Genomic DNA, 20,086 nt, shown 5'->3' with positions numbered 1-20,086 from the left:
TAATGGTTTTTTGAAACCAATCTATTGAAATTAAGAGAAAAAAAAACAAACTAGTTTCAGTCAAGTTCTACATAGGATTATGTGCTTCCTGTGTTACGTAAGTGTTAATTTTAAATATTTAAGCTCAAAGGATTATTTTATAATTGTGTGATTATAGTATTTACTCTTTACTCTATTTAATAGTTAATTTAGTCATTTTAAAGTTATATTCCCAGTCTTAATCACAAGTACATCACATTGGTCAGTAATTTACAAAAATAAAATAGATCTCATTTAAAGTGAAAAATTCTAAATTAATTAATTTGAAATGGAGAGGCATTCCATTACTTATCGTTTTAATTGCAAGTATTGTATTCCATGATTGTAAATAAAATTATGCCCTACAATTTATGTAAGCTTTTATAAAGTGCAGTCCCTTTTATATTCTATTATATTCTATATTCTGTTTTTAATGTGTGTTATGTATTTTTTAATGAATTTGTAACATGAAGTTTGCTTCCATTCCTGTATTAATCTTTTTTATACTGTCAATAAAAGTTTATTATTGAAAACATTGTTTATTTACCTTTTCTTAAAAACAAAGATGATAGAAACAAAATAAATGGCGTTGTTTCTTGCTTAAAATGATACAAAATATATTTGGAAAAACAACTCGCCTCATAAATGTTCACTATCGTGGTATAAACCTGAGTATATTATGATCCACGTAACCTAAAAAAGCCACCATCAAATGCTGATATAAAAACTAAAATATTGTACCAAAAATCCTGCAAATGAGGTCATAAAACCTTCTTTAGTCAACTCCCATGCACCCCCATACTCCTCTTCATCAACACATTGAAAACTACTAAAGTAGAAGTATATAACAGCAGCATTAACTATTACAAATCTAAAAGTTAAATAAGTTAAGTAAACAACCATCTAAGGCAATTTTTAGACCAACAGTAATAAACCTAGAAATCCCTTCAATGGAATTAAGCCCCAAACAATACCAAGGATTAATCCTATTGCTTGTCTCGCCCAATATATCACATCTAGAAACTCATCCTGAAAACAGTGAAATAAGAGAAAAAGTTTTCAAAAACGTGAAAATTTACTTTGTCAGGCCATTCTGAATTCGCTGTTATCGCTCGAGTAAATACCGATCTCAGTTCTACACTCCTCGAGGTTCCATTTCTTTCAACAGTTTTAACTTTTGTACTCATTTTTTAATATTAATTAAAAAGTTAATAATTTCACGTCTCCACTTCTACACATCACTTTATTTAAATGACGTAAAAGAACTACAACTCATGCGGATATAAAATTTAGGCCATTTGGGCGTAGTTTTTATATATTATTAAAAACAGAGCTGGTTATGTCGAGATATGTATATAAAACAATACAAACAATTACGTTATCAGCTTGGCCGAATGTAATTTTAGCTAGTAAATATTTAGTTTTGACAGTTGGTAATCAATTTAAGTTTAGTTCGTAAGTACCAATTACAAAGTTAAGTAGTTCCGATCGCCAAACCGGAGAATGTCGATGTGAAAGAAGGCAAAAATAAAACATTTTGACGGGTGAAAATTTTATTAATAATACGCAGATGCCTCTACAAATGCAGACCATTGTGGCACTGGTAAATGTTTCTCTTTAGTATAAATAACTCCAGATTCTTTATTGTCAATGAACTTTTCAAAATAACACATTTTTTTTAGAACGCTGTGGAGCCCATGCAAGTGGATGCTCCCCCTGAAGATAACGACAACAATGAAGAAGAAAGCTACATTGTCGAAAACCCTTCTCTTGATCTTGAAGTTTATGCTAATAGCTATTCCGGTTTGGCCAAACTCTACCGCCTAATTTTCATTATCGATCATTGCCCTTCTTTGCGTTTGGAAGCTTTAAAAATGGCCATTTCATACGTTATGACCACATATAATGTCAACTTGTACCAAGTTCTGCACCAGAAGTTGGCAGAAGTGACAACATCAATGAGTGTGCCTGATGTTGCTGCCACTTCCACTTCTCAAGATATCCCCGTGATAGACAACCTCTGGATGGAGACACGTTCAAAGAAAGCCGCCCTCAAATTGGAAAAACTAGACAATGACTTAAAGAGTTATAAATCCAACTCAATCAAAGAGAGTATTAGGAGAGGTCATGATGACTTGGGAGAACACTACTTGGACTGCGGCGACTTATCAAACGCTTTAAAATGCTTCTCCCGTGCTAGAGATTACTGCACTAGTGGCAAACATGTAGTGAACATGTGTCTCAATGTCATCAAAGTTTCAGTTTATTTGCAAAACTGGTCTCATGTCCTGAGTTATGTGTCCAAAGCTGAAAGTACACCCGATTTTACTGAAGCTCAGACAAAAGACTCTAATCAAGTCATAGTAACCAAACTGAAATGTGCGGCAGGACTGGCTGAACTCGCCACGAAAAAATACAAATCAGCTGCTAAACATTTTTTGCAAGCCAATTTGGACCATTGTGATTTTCCCGAATTACTCTCACCTAATAATGTCGCAATGTATGGTGGATTGTGCGCTTTGGCCACGTTTGATCGCCATGAGTTGCAAAAGAACGTGATTTTTAGCAGTTCTTTTAAATTATTTTTGGAGTTGGAGCCTCAATTACGAGACATTATCTTTAAATTCTACGAATCTAAGTATGCGTCTTGTTTGAAATTGCTTGATGAAATTAAGGATAATTTGCTGTTGGATATGTATATCGCCCCACACATTAATACTTTGTATACGCAAATACGAAACCGCGCTTTGATCCAGTATTTTAGTCCTTATTTGTCCGCGGATATGCATAAGATGGCCATTGCGTTTAACAGAACTGTGCCTGCCCTGGAAGATGAACTGATGCAGTTGATATTGGATGGACAAATTCAAGCTAGAATTGATTCACATAATAAAATTTTATTTGCAAAGGATGTTGACCAAAGAAGTACTACATTTGAGCGGAGTTTATTGATGGGGAAGGAGTATCAGAGGAGGACTAGGATGTTGATTTTAAGAGCGGCTGTTTTAAAAAGCAAGATACATGTGAAGGTATGATAGGAGCAACATTTTTATCACAGTTTATTGATATTTTGTTTTAGAGCCCTCAAAGGGACACGTCTGGCCAGTCTGGAGAAGTAACAGTGGCGCCAGGCACAAGTAGCGTTTTGTCGGCACGAAATTGAATTCACTAGTTATTTACTTATCAACATATTAAATTTATTTTCCTTTTGCATGTATTTAAGATTTTTTAATATTCTACCTTTTCCTTGAACAATCCATGATTCTTTTTTAAATTATGTAGATATCTCTTTAATGCCATAATAGAAATCTGTAATGTGAAATATATCTGGAAAGTTAGGGATTTTTTTGTTTTATTACGTAACTGACATTTGACAGTTGTGGCCGCTGTCTAGCTGATGTTCGGAATCGAAATTTAATAAGATATTTTTCCCGAAACTCTTATTTAAACAATTTGCTCTCATATTTCAATGGCTGCAAATATCACAAAAGTTCCCATACTTCGAGCTGTAGCGGTACGTATGTTACTCTTATAAAATTACCTGACCTGTTATGTAAACTGCCCTCGCTACAACATTTTAATTTTTACCTAAAAATTATGATTTTTGCAGGCACGTGGCTACGCTACCTGCCCACCAGCTCCCATTGGAGGAATCCACGATTACGAAGTAAAAAATACCACTTTACCGAACAATTTAGTCGTTGCTTCGGCCGAAAATGAGTGCCCTATTTCGCGAATTTCCATCGTTTTCAGGTTTAGTCCACTTATTTATTTTCTTTATTTTTTAATTTGTATCTTTTAGGGCTGGTTCCCGCAATGAAACCCATGAAAATTCTGGCGTTACTCACACTCTTCGCATTTGTGCAGGCTTGTCAACGAAAAATGCCTCACAGTTTGCCATTACGCGTAATATTCAACAAGCTGGTGCCAGTTTAACAGCCACTTCTGATCGCGAAATAGTTTCCTACACTTTGGAAGMCACCAGAAAGGCTGTTGAAAAAACATTACCTTTCCTGACAGAAGTTGCAACTCAACAGGTTTTCAAGCCTTGGGAAGTGGCAGACAATGTGGGTCGCCAAAGACTTGAACTTGCGATTCGACCACCACAGGTTTTTGCGTCATAAACGAATTTACGAAAAAAAATATACCTAATTTTTAGTTAAGAGCAATTGATTTGGTCCACAAAGCCGCTTTCCGTCGCGGTCTTGGAAACTCCCTCTACAGCGCGAAATACAATCTAGGAAACGTTTCATCTGAAACCCTCCAACACTATGTCGCCAGCAACTTCCTTACTGGTCGCGCTGCAGTTGTCGGTCTAGGTGTAGACCACTCACAACTTGTTAAATACGCCCAAGGGCTAGCCCTTGAAAGTGGAGAAGGTACAACCAACGCCTCTCCTTACTTTGGCGGCGAAATTAGATCAGATAAAGGGGGCGACTTTGCGTACGTTGCTATTGCTGGTCAAGGTGCTGCTTGGAAAAACTCCAAGGAAGCCCTCGCAATTTCTGTACTACAGAAAGCTCTGGGTGGAGGTCCCAAAGTTAAATGGGGATCTGTAGATAACGGAGCGTTGAGCAAGGTTGTTGGTAGCGATGGAGATGGCAAACACGCACTGAATACGTTTAATGCGTGCTACAGCGATGCTGGAATTTTTGGTGTGTTGATCGCAGCACCAGAGGCCACTGCCGGTAAAATTGTTCAAGCTGCAGTGAAATTGTTGAAAGCCGGAAGTTTGACTGATGCTGATGTTAACAGAGGAAAGAATCAATTGAAATCAGCACTCCTTTTGAAGAATGAGTCTGGATCAAACGCCATTGATTTTCTCGGAAGTCAGGCGGCTGTTTTGGGGTCGGCGAAATCGCCAAGTCAAGTGGTTGCAGAGATTGATTCTATCACAACAGCAGATGTCAATGCTGTAAGTTTATACTCTAGATATATTTGTTGTAATAATCATGGTTTCATTTTTAGGCCCTCAAGAAAGTTGTTTCTGGTAAACTGTCAATAGCTTCCGTTGGCCAACTGCGCACTGTACCATTTTTAGATGAATTAAAGTAAACTTAAGTCAGCTGTGTTAAAACCATAATAAATTATGTTGTATAAATTCTGTTTTAATCTAAACTGATACATTCTAGAATATGTATTTGTTTAATAAAATATAAATCACATTGTAAGTAAAACTGGTTATAAAATGTATTCAAGCGTCAAATTGCTGCAACTGCGATTATACTTATAAATAATAAAATAATGACAACCCAATAAATGCAAGTTTTATCTTTGGCTTCAACGACTGAAATATGTTGAGTTTCAGTCCTAACTCTGTTATCGGTTCTATCAATGTGGGTCCCCAAATCATCTAGTATTTCTAAAAAAAAAACAACAAATTTGACACCCGACTTAAAGAAATATAAAAATACCATTATGTAAGTCAACTTCATTTGAAATTGTATGCGCGATATTTTTTTGACGTGATATTATTTGCGCCAAATTATCAAGACCTTGTTCTTGTTCTGAAATGGAATTTTAAGAACATTATTTCCTATTGATTTCTAGTCCAATTACCATCCAGCATTCGTTTTTGATCCGTTTTCAACTGATCAGCTGAATAATTAGATAATTCATCACGAGTTTGACTATCTCCCCAAGCAGAAGCCCCAGCATCTCCCATAAGTCTTATTCTATCTTCTTGCGCTTTACTTGACGCCTGATTTTGAAATAAATTTTGCATTTTTATGGAATTTGAATGTAATATTTCTAATTGTCTTGTTCTTCTTTCAGATTCAGCAGCGGTTCTATAAAAAATAAAACAAAAATTTTTGGCAAAAACAAAACCATCACTTTTACATAGAGTCACTTCTCGTTGTTATGTCTAATTTTTGCTTTAATTGTCCCACTTCATTATTGTATTGTTTTAGTCTCAAGCGAATTGTTGCAGATAGATGTGAATATTTATCACTGGTTCTGGAAAGCTTCTGACGCTGCATTAGCTGTTCCATGATATCTCTGTATAATTTCTCACAAGACTCATATTCAACCAACCTACAAAGTAATGTTTTTGGATTACAGTTGGGTCTCATAACTTTATAGGGCTTACCAAGGATCCTCCCCTAAATTTAAAAGAGCCATTGTTGTTAGACTAAATATGATATATCACTTCAAATAAAAAAAATACACATTAAACTGGCAGTTAGTAATTGGCATTTGCTGAGTAAAAATACTTGAAGCACCACGAAGATATGACTGCGCAAACCACGTGACACTAATATTGCACCTAAATTGTCTTAGTTATTGTAATACTTAATAAATATAACAATTTTAAGAAATTTTACTACGATTATTTACAAAACAATATTAATTAGTTATGTCAAAATAGCCCCCATTATCAAATTATTGACTTGGGAAATTCCTACTTGATGTTGGTCACAATGATTGAAAAGAATTATCATTCTTAAGAAGAGAAAAAAAAGTTTAATGATAAAGCAAATTATTCACAATAAAATTACATTCTCGACTTTACTAACCGCTAACATTTATTCGACATAATTTTACAATTACGTCACAAAATAAATGTTAAGGCTGATGGGGAATTACCGTTTTGCTATTGGCAGTTTTGAAATTTAATTTTCAGTTTCTTAAATGTCAAGTTGATGTGTAGTTGTGTAAGTGTGGCAAATATTTTTTGATGTAACAAATAAAAACTGAGGAATTAGTCCGAGATTGCAATTTAAAATGAGTCGGAAGCACCACCACCATAACATCCAGCCCTATGATTACGATCGCTTCAGTCAACATCCGCGAGATCGAGACCGGGAGCAATCAAGAGGAATCGAATATCAAGATGACTCCTTGAGTTCTATAAACTCCGACGAAGAATCGTATTTACACCATACGCACAGGGACAAGAAATCAAATTTTTACAATTCGAAATGCGACTCGGGAAACAAGTCGAGCAAAAATGAGAAAAACAGCGAGGCCTATCACCAAAAGGAGTCCAAAACGCAACCCCGCGTCAGTAGTAATAATTCCGACGCCACGGCGGAACGACTTGAGCGTCTTGAGACCATGTTGGAGGAGTTTATGAAACGTACCAGCACTACCAGTGCACCAGAGGCTCTACCCAGTGTCCCTGAGAAAGGACCCAGTGAAAGACGCGACAGGCGGTTTTATGTGGAACCACCAGGTGTCCCTGAAAAAGGATCTGGTGAAAGACGCGACAGGCCGTTTTACGTGGAACCACCAAGTGTTTCTGAAAAAGGACCCAGTGAAAGACTTGACAAGCAGTTTTATTTGGAACCACGCCGTCACAGTTTTACAACCTCCATGTGGATTAACAAGATACAGGAGATGTCATTTCAGAATAACTGGGATGAGAAGACTACAATCCAATATATGGCGTCTCAAATGTCGGGGATTATAAAGGCGTGGTATAACAGTTTACCCAATTACGACTACACATGGCCTGAATGGAAAATTTTAATTTGCAAAGTGTTTCCCGACAATACCGATTTTGTGACCACTTTGAAGAGATTAGTAACAAGACTGAAGCAAGCCGATGAAAGCATGACGACCTACTACTTTAGCAAGATGTATCTCATTGAAGCCTGCAAAATCACAGGAGAGGACGCAGTTTCCTGTTTGATCGACGGATTGAACAACCAGGCGATACAAGAACAAGCAAAAGCGCTAAATTTTCTTACTCCAGAAACGCTGTATTCCCAATTTTTGATGGCTTTACCTGAGTACTCCATCGACTACGCACCCTCTGGAATTCCTTCGGACGCCGTTTTGACCAATTGGTACTATCAAGAGGAGACCCCAAGTGTGCAGGATGCCAATGAAGAAGGAAATAATACTCAGGAACAAATGTTTGAGTATGAGAACGATGAAAGGACTGAAGAATTCAACTATCGCGATGTAGGAAATGCAAGTTTTGATGAGACTCGATCCGTAAAGTCACCCTCAAAGCACCCTGTTCCTGTTCACTCAAGACTTGATAAAAGGTTCATCAGGCGGAATGAATTCAAACACCAGGGTAAAGTTCCATTGGCTGCTAAGGTGTGTTCTATTTGTATGAATCGAGGACACATTGCGAGGAATTGTAGAAGAAAGGTGGATAAAGTATTATATTCTCATTTGTCCCATGAGGGTTTCAATGGATGTTTTTTTAAAAATTGTCTGGTTAATGGTCAAGAATTGGATTCTTTTATCGATACCGGATGCACTACTGTGACTGTAACAGAAGAAAAGGCACGGAGCTTAAAACTACTCGTGAATTCTAGTGAAGATTGGATTCAAACGTTCGGTGGAGGATCAGTTCGGATTTTGGGGGAAACAGAAGTGGTACTGAAGGTGGATTCTGTTCAGGCTCGTGTAAAGGCGATTGTTGTACCAAACGACGCACAAGAGGTTTCTGTCATCGTTGGACAAAGTTTCCTTAACCAGAAGAATGTATGCGTGTTATTACAAAATAACACGCTAAAAATTTATGAGCCATTCTGTAAACTAACAGATTAACTTTTAATTTGGTGTATGGTAAGTGTTAAAAAGTAGCAGTTGTATTTTATTGAAAAAGTAACAAAAGGCTGGCTGTGTTTTAAATGTGGTAAAACAAATCGCAAGGATGTTATTTTCGTAAATTTGATAACTTGCAAAATAAATAGAATTGCAATCAAATAATATAAAAGTGATAAACAACTTTGAACTCTAGTGTTTCATACCAATTCGACGATGTATTGCATGAAGATTGGAATGGTAATATTTGCTAAAAGGAATTGATATTAAAAGCGAGGACATCTTGGATTCGTTAGAATTTTGTTGTACTTGGTGGGACAACTGCCTGTAGGAATAAGATTTCAACATTTTATATGTTTGGTGCAGGAAGAGTAATTCACTTGGATTTTTCATTTTCACCTGGACTTCCGAATCAATATTTGTGAATGTGGATCTCTAATCTTGTTTTGGATCTACACATTAAGTTTAGTGGAACTGCATTGATTACCCTGAAAAATTCTGACTATTAAAACTTCTTAATTTCTTTTATTAGCTACTAAAGTGGTGTCTTCTTAATTCAGAAGTAAGGTTTTTTAAATTGGAAATTTGGTTTTGCGTAAATATGGGGCGCATAATCTTTTTTTTTATATAAGAAGATGGCAAATTTGTTAATTTGAATAGTATTGGATTACTCACCATCAGAAAATTATATTTTTTTTTACAAATGGTCACTTTGGAATGTGGCTAATTTAATATTGATTCTGATCAACATCCTTCATGGAATATTGGAACAGTTATTGACTTGGGGATCGAAGAAATTTTTCACGGTGAAGTACTTATGGAATTGATGAGTTTGGAAATTTGGTCGTTATATTACTGGTTATCGGAAAATGAGGTCACAACTTCAAGGAGTATGCATTGGGAGTCAAACAATGAACATGATGAATTATAATGGATTCATTTATACTTCAGGATTCCACGGTTTCTGAAACAATGTGAAACAACAATCTACAACGTATTAATAATATTACCTGGCACGAATATGTTAAAAAAGCTAGGAAATTGTTACACAGCATAGTTAATACCTTTAAAATAATATAATAAGTTTTGGTAATACAGTAGATTTTTTGACTTGAAATTAAATTGGGTGTTAAAGCAACCAATTTTTTTTTTTATAAATAAACAGTTTTACAGTTAACAAGTGTATATTACATACGGAGCTTTTTTAAAAGTACTTTTTTTAAAATTGAAATTAGCAAAGAAGTGTTTCGGGCAGTATGAAAGTGCTTAATTGTAATTATGTATGTGAATGTGTACGTGTGTAGATGTTTTGTGATTTAACTAGAGGTGCCTTAATAATATAAATAGTGTGTYATTGTTCTAGCAGAGTGTGTGTTAAATTTTTGTTATAGTTCCYTTTTTAGGACTAATTTTAAATTATAAAAAAGTGCCTTGGAAATTTTAAAACTAATTTAAACTTGAAGTGCGGATTCTTCAATCATTCCGAATCACCAACAGTGATTGCCGTTATTATCAATAAAAAAAATAGTGTGATTTTGTAATTACTATGTTTGTTTTAATTTTTTTACATTGTTTTAAATATCAATTTTCTGTTCATAGATTCCAACCAATGGGGCGCGTACTTCAGGTGTGACCCAGTTTGAGTTACCGTTTTTTTTAGAATTAGAAATTTCTGTTTGATACTTAAATTAAGATTTAAACTTCTTTGTAATAATTGAAAATAAAGTATTCATACTTCAACAAGAACTTTTTTATTACATACATCACTTTTAAAGAAACAAGATGTTACACAATTTATTCATAAACCCATGCTTTATTTACCATTTCATTTCTAAAGTCGTTTTTTATTTTTCCACATTGGCGAGCATTAAATTTTAGTAGTCAATGTCATTCCCTACCCTCTTGACAAAATTACACAGGGAAACTACTTTTTTGACAAAAAGATGAAGTTTCAAAATGACATTACCTACCAAAATTTTATGCTCGCCATTGTACATATTACCACCAAAACATGGTCCCAATATTTCTATTCTCTTTAAATTTCGTTAATGCGACATTTTTTCATAAAATTAATTATTCCTATGTAATAAAGGGGCGTACTTTTAAATTTACAAAAATAAATTATTTACACTGGCGGACACGGAATTTTGGACGATTTCTCATTCGAGTGACATAAATGTAAAAAAATAAATCAAAATAATTTATTGAAACTTATATAAATTGCTAGCATTATTGTTTCGGAAAATCGATGCCAAACAACTAAGATTTTCAAATTTTAGTTTCAAACGTCAATCATAATGACAATAAAGCGTGACTTACATTGACATTTTTTGAACTGACATAAATTTGATGTCCAAATTCTGTGTCCGCCAGTGTAGCTTTAGGTAATTTGGTAATTTGTCATCAAATCAATTTTGTTGTCAATTATTAATTTTTGAAATGACATTGCCGATCTTTTTTTTTTGAATTTGACTCTAGGTACTACAGTCACAATAAATAAGAGCACAGATGTTAAAACCAATGTAAAATTTACCAATTTACCTTGCTAACAATAAAAAATATATACCTTTCCTTGTGGTGTAAAAATGAAACCAGAAAACATGTCCTTTAGACCACCATAAACCAAAATGACCATGACATTAATTTTCAGAAATGATCCCAATCAAAGATGCCATATTTCACAAAAGTGTTGACTGATGACTGTTTTTTTTTTTGTAATTCTGGCTTGAATCTTTTAGGTAAATGTTGCACCTGAAAACGCCTAATAATTAATTGAATGAGAAAAATTATTTTTAAATTTTTATTTTCCTTCTTTGTATTGACAAGAGCTGGCGCAACGCATGCGCAAAAAAAGAGGTCATCGCATCGCAAAATATGGCGGAATCTGTTGTGTGCAGTGTGTTGGTTATTTGTGATTTGAAGTAAATTGCCCTTTATAGGGCTTAAATTAATATCACAATGTTTGTGTTCTTGGTGTTATAATATATTTGAACGTGAGTCAAAGAAACATTGGTGAAAATCGTAAGAATTGTCAGACATCAAGATTTTCTTTTTGACAGTTTGGAAATTTGTACAGGTAAGTAAACCATATGCCAAACTTTGCTACGGTAATTGCACCCTTTAAATCGACATAAAAACTTTGACCTTGTGATTTATTTTTGTGGCACGCAGATTTATCTTAAATAATCGTTATTTTGAATACAGGTGCCTCAATTTGTCATTTATGTTGTGACTAAGTAGAGATAAAATTTGACAAATAGATAAGTAACAACAAAGCATTTCGATTGTAACGTTTTTGATGTAATTATGATACGTACACGGAAGAATTATGTGAACACTTCAGCAAATCTTGTGAAGGCACACCTTTCACACAGTGATATTAGATCGTTGACCATTGGCGTAACCTCGAATTTCATATCCTTCAGAAAAACCATCATTGAAATGTCTCGGATTACGAATTCTCAGCCTGACATTTTATTTACGTAAATGAAATACCCAAAGTCGTTTTCCTGAAGCGTTCTCACTAAAATTAATAACGTCATATGATGCATTGTTGTTGACAGGTCCTTGACAGTCATGTCACTTGATTTTGAAAATTCTGCTAGATTTATAAGCACGATATCAGCTATTACTATTATTATTATTATTATTATTAAATTAGTATTATAAGTCAATGAATAGTACTTTTAAACTACTTTTTAAAGTAATAATGGAATTTAGACATAACATTAGAAATATAAATATTTACAATGCATTTACGTTTATGTAATTGGTTCATTTATAATAAATTATTTATTTAAGATTTCATTTGTTTATCATTACTTACAGTCTAACAATTTATTGTTATTTCATTGATATTTGAAAGAATGTTTAGGTAGAGTGCACTTTTTTGTCATAATTATTTGATTCGGTGCAACATTAAAGAAGTTCAATTACCATATTTATGTTTTATTTATAGCAGCAATGACTTAATATAAGCGAGGTCAGTCCCTAAATATTGTCAGTGATAGCATTTGAATGTCGTACAGATTATTATTATTATTATTATGACATTATGTGAAAAAAAAGCCAGCAGCAGTACTCATTTCTTTATATTTATAAATACAAATTAGTTAGTAATATTAGTAAAATGGGAGTTAGTTAATGTAATTTTTTAAGAGGCAAAGACGTATTTTATGTTTGTTAGTAAATCAGACGATTTATTCGAATTGGATGAATTCGATTCTACATAACGTGATTTTGTCTCTTTCTTTTAATTTTTTCAAAAATTCTGAGGTTTAAAATTAGATGATATTTTAAACTTTAATTTGAAGTTTTAAGATGATAATAAACTCAGAACACTTATGTACAGGAAGACACCCTTATTGCAACATTTTCAGAGAAACTACATCGATTTTGATTAGGGATTTTCTAGTGATATCAAAAGATAAACGATAAACACAAATCATATTAAATGCGAAAACAATAATGAAACATTTACTAAACGTACAGGGTGGCTCGGCAAAATTTTTTTCAATTAACATGTCTTTATAAAAAAAAACACTTAAGAGTGCTTTAAGACTGATATTTTGTATGTCTTTGATTAATTCATTGATCCACTTGTCAAGATGACAGATTATTAAAACTTATGTACGACTGGCAGACGTCCGCTTGCTGCAATTTTTTTAATGGGTGCGTAATCGGTCCATAACTTTCAATTCAAGACCCTTAGAGGGTGTGCCAACACGCAAAAAGTTGAATAACTATTTTTAAAATAGAACACCGTGTATTTGTTTTCACGTATCTATAGCATTTTTGACAAGCTCTTTAACGATATGCGGTTTGTATAGTAAATTTAGAATATTTCTTGAGATTTACAAAAATAGTATATTAAAAAAGTGTTACAAACACTTTCATTGTGATACGAGTACGCAGTGGCGAGTGTTACAAATGCACAAGTTTCACAATGATAGATTGTGACACGCGTTTTTTATACTATTTTTTGCTATTGACCGCTTTTTAAATTTATTATTATACATATTTGAGAGTTAAAATTCTTGACGTTTGACCTATTAGTTTCGATGAAATACGTTGAACAACAACGCCAATGATGGCCAAAGTTATGCATAAAATGAAATGTCACCAAAAAACAGTGTGACAAAATTGCATTTTATGAAATTGTTTTCAGTTACATAAAATGCTCATTTAGACACTGAAATAGAAAAAAGTTCTTTTTATTTACAAGAAAATTTGTTAGTCTATTTAAACAAAATTTAATTTAAAGCTCCTTTAATTCGATTATGAAAGTGCGTTATGGGCCATGGCTATTTGCTAAAATTACAAGTTTTTCTTTCGCAAATTTGTCGGAAAAATAATTATAGCCCACTTAGTATTGATTTTTTAATCGGTCGGTTTTTTTTATGACAAAGGTGAATATGAATTACCAAGAATAAATAATAATACTAAAAACCTGTGGGATTGACTTAGAATTTTTATTTACCTTTCCCCAATTTGAGAAAAAGGATGCTTCCACTGAAATTACAAGTTGAATAATTTCGAATCGGAAAGAGATAGATCTATAATAGTTTACACAAAGTTTCATTGTTTTTTTAAGCAGAAAATATATTGAATGTACTATTTAAAAAATATAACATTGGTTAACCACCCGGCGTATAATAAAAGTATTTTTAAAATGTGCACTTTAAGTAGATCTCCCGGATGTTGGAAACGGTATGTCAATACACAAAAAAGTTATAGACTGACACTCCTGAGTCACCCTGTGTAATAATATAAGGTGTTTCACATAATTTTACAAGATCTGTGGCTAATGCACCCTAAACTACAATGGTTACAAAACACTACATATACATATGCAAAAAAAAACATTTATTTTTCTTATTTTTAGAAACCCTTGACAATGGTTGTCAAGGTTGTAATTAATTATTACTTCATTAATGAGTTTTCAAAAAAACAGATGTTGTGTATTCAATCTACGAAAGTGTAAGCATGATTCTAATCTTTCTGTCCTAATCACTAAGAATGTTGACATTAATTATTGCCATTACGGGTCTTATAAAATTGTGTAGAACACCTTGTATATAATTTATTATCGAAGTTGTATTTCAGTTTTGATATACTTTTTAATTTTTTTCTTTCTTTTATTATACAATTACTGCAAAGTATTAACGAAATTTTAATTGAACAATTTATTATAGGAGTACATTACGAGTATTTCTTGTGTGTTGAGATTTTTTGTTTATTTTCAGCATGTCGTCATCAACTTCTACTACTAGTACCACGACATCTTCATTAGCTAGTTTAGTGACAAATTCCGCAGGGGCCGTTATGGCTACAGATCACGTCCATTCGGCACCTTCGGAACCCATATTTCTTCAAACTAAATTAGCTCAGGGCGTTGCGGGAGTATTTGTATGGGCTGCTCTGTTGGTTACTTGTACACAGGTAAGTTGTATAACAAAATATTTACATTTAGTTAATGGATTTCATATAGTTATTTAGCAAACGCCTTGTATTCTTTTTATTCGAAATAGTAAACTTGAGTCGTTTTTTGCAACACGATTTTAGAACCACTAACGGCGCACAGTTTTGGTGATTATGTTAACGGACATGGATTTCCTGTGTTTGTTCAGAAGTAAAATGTTATATAAGAAATTTGACTACATGAAGGGAAAAGTGAAACTATGACATAAGACGTATTTCCAATCATTTAGGAGTAATGTCTCGCATGATGTGATGAAATATTAACTGAATAAGCAGTTTATAAAGAAATGCGTTGAAAAAGTTATTTATACCTCTATTTGAACTTTGAACTTTGTGCATAAAAAAGTTCATCATTTTAATAAAAAACAGCATCATTTACTAGTAAATATCACACATTTGTTGGATAAAATGCTTCTTTTTGTACAATTCTTTTTACCTCAGACCATTTTCTATTGGAAACTAGGAGAAAACTGAAAGCTTGTTTATTCCATTTTGAGTTGGCTCACTTTTTTGGTTCGTCATTGGCAATGCCCTTGACAGTTACGCTTTGGTAAATAAGGAAGTTAATGTTTGGGATCGTTTTCATGTGCTTCATTTTATTTTAATTTGAAACATGTACGTGATGTAGAAGGTATTCATAACTATTGATTTTGTGAGCAAAAATTCTGGAGCGTTTCTGTTATTAGTTGACGTGGCACGCTCTTCGATTTTTATATTTCTCATTTTGTTATTTTTATTTGTTTTTAAATGATTTTTTTTTTTTTCAAATAAATTGGTATACTTAAAATGAACACTTTCAGATTTATCAACATTTGCGATGGTACACGAATCCAACAGAACAGCGATGGATAGTGAGAATTTTATTTATAGTACCTATCTACGCGACGTACTCATGGATCAGTCTTTTGTTCTTCAACTCGGAGAGCTATTATGTCTACTTTTTCACCGTGAGAGACTGTTATGAAGGTAACTAAAAACGTGATCTGTCTTCTCTTGATGCAATGTTTTCTCGTTTCAGCTTTCGTAATATACAATTTCCTGTCGCTTTGCTATGAATACTTAGGAGGTGAAGGCAACATCATGTCGGAAATTCGGGGCAAACCTATTCGCTCTAGTTGCCTTTACGGAACGTGTTGTTTGAACGGCAAGACATACACGATCGGTTTTCTCCGATTTTGCAAACAAGCGACTTTGCAATTCTGCCTAGTAAAACCAGTAATGGCTTTCGTTATAATAATCCTGCAAGGTATGGGACACTATCACGACGGCGATTGGAGTCCAGACGGCGGCTATATTTACGTAACAATTATTTATAATATTTCCGTGTCTCTTGCCCTCTATGGACTGTTTTTATTTTACTTCGCCACTAGAGACCTTCTGACGCCGTTTGAGCCCGTTTTGAAGTTTTGTACAGTCAAGTCTGTGATTTTCTTGTCGTTTTGGCAAGGTAAACAATAACAATGTATGTTTATTAGAGTTGTTTTCAATTTTTGTTTGTTTTTAGGGGTTGGTTTAGCCATTTTGGAAAAAGCCAATGTGATCTCTCCGATTATTGATAGTAACGGTACTCGAACATCAGCCGGTACTGTTTCAGCTGGTTATCAAAATTTCTTGATCTGCATTGAAATGTTTTGCGCCGCTATTGCTTTAAGGTACGCTTTTCCGTATCGGGTGTATGCACAAGGATGCGTCACCGATTCGCGTGGTCGATCAGTCACCATGCAAAGTATTTCCAGTAGCCTAAAAGTAAGTTTAAATACTCCAATTTCGAACTTGTCTAACTCTGATATTCGTGCTTCAGGAAACAATGAATCCCAAGGATATTATGACCGATGCCATTCATAATTTCCATCCACAGTACCAACAATATACACAGTATAGCTCAGGTAAATACTGACTTTGCATAAATAGCATGTAAAATGTAGTCAAAATGTTAAGTATTCTGGAATTATATTACAATTAAAAAAATGAATTGTTATCAAATTAAAAGGTTTTTTTGACGAGTTATTTTTTATAGACGCATGAATGTGTAAATAGATGTGCTGCATGTAATGAATGCTTTTTACAGAGGTCATCTCACACCAACCATATGAGAGACTGTGACGTTGCTAGCATGCCGCTGCATGACTGCCTCTGGTGCTAAGCTAGCTATATCATCTCACTGATGTACCCACCATACACTATTTCATACTCTCAGGGTTCTTCAGATAAAGGATTTTATCGTTAATGCTTTTGATGATGTAATTTCTGTACTGTAACTGCACAACACTTTGTAAATTTTCCTATTACAAATACTTTTCTGAGAAAAAGTTATAAATGTATCCAGTTGAGTGCAAAATTAAAAAAGACCTTATTTTTAGTACGAAAGAATTGTACGTTACGTTGTGATATTTTTATTTAGAACTACGAGTATGTATTTGCAGTAAGGTGAAAGTTATTCTTTAAATAATACGACTCTAGTGAAGTGAAGAATCTTTACTCAATATTTTGTACATACTGTGAGTGAAGAATTGGATTCATGCCGAATTTAAAGTGACACCATCGTTGAATAATTTTTAGTTGTTGATCTTGAGGCTTACCGTTACCCCTTTACGCGTTAAGTTTCTTAACCTTGTATTTATAATCCGTGCTAATTCACGTACTTATGTATTAAAAATGTATATATGTATTGTATTCTTATTGATTTACTTTTTATTAGTTGTAGTTATTTAACTTTTATCATTGTACGTATTATTTTTTATTAAATAAATGGTTTGGTGTGCACCTGTTCTGTTTTCCCATTCGCATGCTTAGTCCAGTTTTTGTAGCTAAACAAGTGATGACATTTGGGCTTTTCAGGGGGAAAAAGTGGGCGTGGTATGAGATTATCTACTTACGACCCCGACGATCCCATGAGTCCTAGCGGAGGAACGGTGCCTCAGTGTTACAACAGTTTAGATAACCCCTCAAGACCACCCATAACGGCAGGACCTCGTGTTTCAACAATATCGCAAAATTACACCGAAAAAACTATGTTGTTGAGTTCAGACGAAGACAATTGAAGATTTATTTAGTCAATTTCTAGTGAATTTGTTTTTATTTTTATCTACTGCAAAGAACGTATTTTTCTATAATAGATTAGCTATTATGATCATTCCTTTAACCGTCATGAGATGTTTCTCGTTATTACATGTACTTAACGTATATTGCATATAATCGAAATAATCATACGTGTGATAAGCATTTTCTCCATTCAACCGGTGTGTATTGTCAGTTCCCAACAAATTACGGCGAAACTCATTCTCTGACTTCATTACTTACGTGGAATCTAAACTAAAAAAAATGTAATTAAAGTTTTGTTTTGGCTGTGACGCAAAATTTTATCTCAGTAAAAAAGTGGCGTCACATTACACTTACCAAAACCAACTTAAGTTACAAAATTTTGGGGAATGGGCAAAAATCAAAAACTATCAATGTTTATTCTCTCAAAACCAAAGTATTTATGTATACTATTTTTATTTGGTTACCTTTTTTATTATTTTATTAAAGTTGTTAAATGTTTATTTATGAATAAAAAATATACTGTTGTGAAGATTGTTTTAGTGGGTTAGGAATTTATGAGAAAAAAGATGTTTTGTTAAGAAAACAAGCAATTTATTAAAATTTCGATGAATACAGCAAATAAACAACATAGAAAATATATAGAGTAGACGCATGGCGTAATGAAAGACATTTTCTTAAAGTTATAGTAAGTTACAAAGAAAGTATTAATAGGTAGTAGTGTGCAATACTACATAATTGCTCGTTTGTGCCAAAAGACTTCTTGCTCCCTTCAAAATATTGCTGTAGAAGTTACATACAGTGTAATGGTTCTATCACAGTGGTACCAACAAACAACGATACCCGTATGACAATAACGTGTAGGGGGTGGGACTGGACATGAATAGTGCAAATGTAACGAACGAAACCGTGGCTAAAATTTAAATATAGTAGAAAATCAGTCTCATTTACAAGCCGTTCTATGTGTTCGTCTTGAACCAGGTTAGCTTGATTTCCGTGGTTATTCCTCGCTGGAATCATTGAAAGTTATGGACGACATTATTTACATTTATTACAATTTTATAACGTGTTACGCACTCATTGAGAAACCAAAGCAATAACAATTCGAAGTGGGGTTTTTACAGCAAATTTATTTAAAAAAATATTGCTTCAGTTTATCGATCAATGCCATGTTTAGCCGTTTTGTAATTTTAGGGCCTGAATGAAACCTAAACAATGTGCAACATTTAACAACAACGCGCTTTTGAGCATTAAATTATTAATCATACTTATATGTAAATTCGATAAATGGTTTATAAGTATAACAAGCTTCAGGATTTATTCACTTTTTAAAATATTGCGATCATAGGTTAAAATGTACATTTATGATTGTTCGATGTTTTAGAATATATTGATTTATTCGTTTTTCGTTAATTAGCTATCAGTACATTTTTCTTTTTAGTGTCATTTCTTAAAACACTTAGTCAGAATGACCATTTCCTGTTATAACTATTCTTTTCCACGATTTTTCTTCGTGCTGTGGAAGTAAAAGTTCACCGCGCTTGTATTTTCCTCGCTTTGTTTTGCTACTCTGACTACTATGAAGTTTTCCTATGCTACTACTTTTTTGGATCTCAACTTTTCCACTTTTCGATTGTTGTAGTAAAGGAGACGTCGCTCGGGGAGAATCGTCGTCGCCGCCGCTATCTAAACTGTCCGACGGGCTGACCGTACGTTCTCTTCGTTTTAAACTAAGTTCTAATCTTCTTAAAAATCTGGAAAACAAAGGAGTTTATTTAAAAAAAAACTAATTTTGCATTTTTCGTTTAAAAAATTTTGATTCAAAGATATTAAATATCTTTGAGAGTGAAAAAAATTATAAATTTTACTTTTCAAATGACATTGCTGTAAATGGGTCAGTTGTGTGTAATTGATTACCTTATTTGATGACTAATTGCCCTTAATCTGCTTATCTTTTGATGCCTGGAAACATCGGCCGGCTTTGGTATCATCGCACTACTGGCATCCTGAAAAAAATATCATGCACTCAAAAAAAGACAAT

At 33.6% G+C, this 20,086-nt stretch overlaps 7 protein-coding genes and 1 long non-coding RNA gene across 12 annotated transcripts in view; 4 read left to right on the top strand and 4 right to left on the bottom strand.

Annotated features, from left to right (window-relative positions):
• Positions 1 to 537: 537 nt before the first annotated feature.
• On the bottom strand, positions 538 to 1,287 carry LOC123014825 (respirasome Complex Assembly Factor 1). Its single transcript, XM_044414107.1, has 4 exons — positions 1,098 to 1,287; positions 944 to 1,047; positions 760 to 889; positions 538 to 711 (listed from the first exon to the last, which is right to left on the bottom strand). The coding sequence occupies exons 1-4, from the start codon at positions 1,203 to 1,205 to the stop codon at positions 658 to 660; spliced, it is 396 nt and encodes a 131-aa protein (XP_044270042.1). The 5' UTR covers positions 1,206 to 1,287; the 3' UTR covers positions 538 to 657.
• Positions 1,288 to 1,499: 212 nt separating this feature from the next.
• Positions 1,500 to 3,235, top strand: LOC123014819 (COP9 signalosome complex subunit 1). The gene is made up of 3 exons (XM_044414099.1): positions 1,500 to 1,621; positions 1,701 to 3,047; positions 3,098 to 3,235. The coding sequence occupies exons 1-3, from the start codon at positions 1,589 to 1,591 to the stop codon at positions 3,179 to 3,181; spliced, it is 1,464 nt and encodes a 487-aa protein (XP_044270034.1). The 5' UTR covers positions 1,500 to 1,588; the 3' UTR covers positions 3,182 to 3,235.
• Positions 3,236 to 3,387: 152 nt separating this feature from the next.
• LOC123014820 (cytochrome b-c1 complex subunit 2, mitochondrial) lies at positions 3,388 to 5,274 on the top strand. Its single transcript, XM_044414100.1, has 5 exons — positions 3,388 to 3,532; positions 3,629 to 3,771; positions 3,821 to 4,127; positions 4,178 to 4,933; positions 4,987 to 5,274. Exons 1-5 carry the CDS (start codon positions 3,488 to 3,490, stop codon positions 5,071 to 5,073), a joined length of 1,338 nt encoding a protein of 445 aa, XP_044270035.1. The 5' UTR covers positions 3,388 to 3,487; the 3' UTR covers positions 5,074 to 5,274.
• Positions 5,109 to 6,583, bottom strand: LOC123014823 (syntaxin-8). Its single transcript, XM_044414105.1, has 5 exons — positions 6,110 to 6,583; positions 5,860 to 6,054; positions 5,578 to 5,807; positions 5,433 to 5,525; positions 5,109 to 5,380 (listed from the first exon to the last, which is right to left on the bottom strand). The coding sequence occupies exons 1-5, from the start codon at positions 6,139 to 6,141 to the stop codon at positions 5,220 to 5,222; spliced, it is 711 nt and encodes a 236-aa protein (XP_044270040.1). The 5' UTR covers positions 6,142 to 6,583; the 3' UTR covers positions 5,109 to 5,219.
• Positions 6,539 to 10,264, top strand: LOC123014818. Its single transcript, XM_044414098.1, has 2 exons — positions 6,539 to 8,547; positions 10,126 to 10,264. The coding sequence occupies exon 1, from the start codon at positions 6,745 to 6,747 to the stop codon at positions 8,527 to 8,529; it is 1,785 nt and encodes a 594-aa protein (XP_044270033.1). The 5' UTR covers positions 6,539 to 6,744; the 3' UTR covers positions 8,530 to 8,547; positions 10,126 to 10,264.
• On the bottom strand, positions 7,902 to 12,054 carry LOC123014826. Its single transcript, XR_006413342.1, has 4 exons — positions 11,844 to 12,054; positions 11,093 to 11,277; positions 9,202 to 9,490; positions 7,902 to 9,014 (listed from the first exon to the last, which is right to left on the bottom strand). It is a non-coding gene; the product is annotated as an uncharacterized LOC123014826 (long non-coding RNA).
• On the top strand, positions 11,368 to 18,558 carry LOC123014821 (transmembrane protein 184B). 2 transcript variants are annotated; one of them, XM_044414101.1, is made up of 7 exons: positions 11,368 to 11,602; positions 14,772 to 14,967; positions 15,807 to 15,972; positions 16,025 to 16,453; positions 16,511 to 16,752; positions 16,808 to 16,892; positions 17,845 to 18,558. In XM_044414101.1, exons 2-7 carry the CDS (start codon positions 14,773 to 14,775, stop codon positions 18,045 to 18,047), a joined length of 1,320 nt encoding a protein of 439 aa, XP_044270036.1. In that variant the 5' UTR covers positions 11,368 to 11,602; position 14,772; the 3' UTR covers positions 18,048 to 18,558. The 2 variants fall into 2 exon arrangements, with proteins under 2 accessions (XP_044270036.1, XP_044270037.1); XM_044414102.1 differs by lacking the exon at positions 17,845 to 18,558 and adding an exon at positions 17,075 to 17,769 and having other exon boundaries at positions 11,375 to 11,602.
• A 64-nt stretch (positions 18,559 to 18,622) lies between these two features.
• LOC123014203 overlaps positions 18,623 to 20,086 on the bottom strand; it is a 42,911-nt gene continuing 41,447 nt past the window's right edge. For all 4 annotated transcript variants that reach the window (XM_044413171.1, XM_044413172.1, XM_044413174.1 and 1 more), the window contains 2 exons: positions 19,963 to 20,051; positions 18,623 to 19,799 (listed from right to left, as the gene is read on the bottom strand). In XM_044413171.1, the coding sequence (XP_044269106.1) occupies positions 19,505 to 19,799; positions 19,963 to 20,051 (384 nt within the window). In that variant the 3' untranslated portion in view covers positions 18,623 to 19,504. The remainder of the gene's footprint in view (positions 19,800 to 19,962; positions 20,052 to 20,086) is intronic.

The sequence above is a fragment of the Tribolium madens genome, unplaced genomic scaffold, assembly GCF_015345945.1.
Source record: "Tribolium madens isolate multiple individuals breed KSU strain unplaced genomic scaffold, Tmad_KSU_1.1 Scaffold_97;HRSCAF=244;Tcas5.2_LG3a, whole genome shotgun sequence".
NCBI classification, from domain to species: Eukaryota; Metazoa; Arthropoda; class Insecta; order Coleoptera; family Tenebrionidae; genus Tribolium; species Tribolium madens.
Note: the sequence above shows the minus strand (reverse complement) of the source record. Positions and strands in the feature narration are given on the sequence as shown.

Bases quoted from the DNA above. Each gene is read 5' to 3' on its own strand.
- LOC123014821 (XM_044414101.1), top strand. From the start codon at position 14,773: ATGTCGTCATCAACTTCTACTACTAGTACCACGACATCTTCATTAGCT. The intron at 15,973-16,024 runs GTAACTAAAAAC...TTCTCGTTTCAG, and splicing joins CGTGAGAGACTGTTATGAAG to CTTTCGTAATATACAATTTC. The intron at 16,753-16,807 runs GTAAGTTTAAAT...TTCGTGCTTCAG, and splicing joins GTATTTCCAGTAGCCTAAAA to GAAACAATGAATCCCAAGGA.
- LOC123014825 (XM_044414107.1), bottom strand. From the start codon at position 1,205: ATGAGTACAAAAGTTAAAACTGTTGAAAGAAATGGAACCTCGAGGAGT. The intron at 1,048-1,097 runs GTAAATTTTCAC...CACTGTTTTCAG, and splicing joins ATTCAGAATGGCCTGACAAA to GATGAGTTTCTAGATGTGAT. The intron at 890-943 runs GTTGGTCTAAAA...TTTAACTTTTAG, and splicing joins GGATTTCTAGGTTTATTACT to ATTTGTAATAGTTAATGCTG.
- LOC123014819 (XM_044414099.1), top strand. From the start codon at position 1,589: ATGCCTCTACAAATGCAGACCATTGTGGCACTG. The intron at 1,622-1,700 runs GTAAATGTTTCT...CATTTTTTTTAG, and splicing joins TGCAGACCATTGTGGCACTG to AACGCTGTGGAGCCCATGCA. The intron at 3,048-3,097 runs GTATGATAGGAG...ATTTTGTTTTAG, and splicing joins AAAGCAAGATACATGTGAAG to AGCCCTCAAAGGGACACGTC.
- LOC123014818 (XM_044414098.1), top strand. From the start codon at position 6,745: ATGAGTCGGAAGCACCACCACCATAACATCCAGCCCTATGATTACGAT.
- LOC123014823 (XM_044414105.1), bottom strand. From the start codon at position 6,141: ATGGCTCTTTTAAATTTAGGGGAGGATCCTTG. The intron at 5,808-5,859 runs GTAAAAGTGATG...TATTTTTTATAG, and splicing joins ACAACGAGAAGTGACTCTAT to AACCGCTGCTGAATCTGAAA. The intron at 5,526-5,577 runs GTAATTGGACTA...ATTCCATTTCAG, and splicing joins TCAAAAACGAATGCTGGATG to AACAAGAACAAGGTCTTGAT.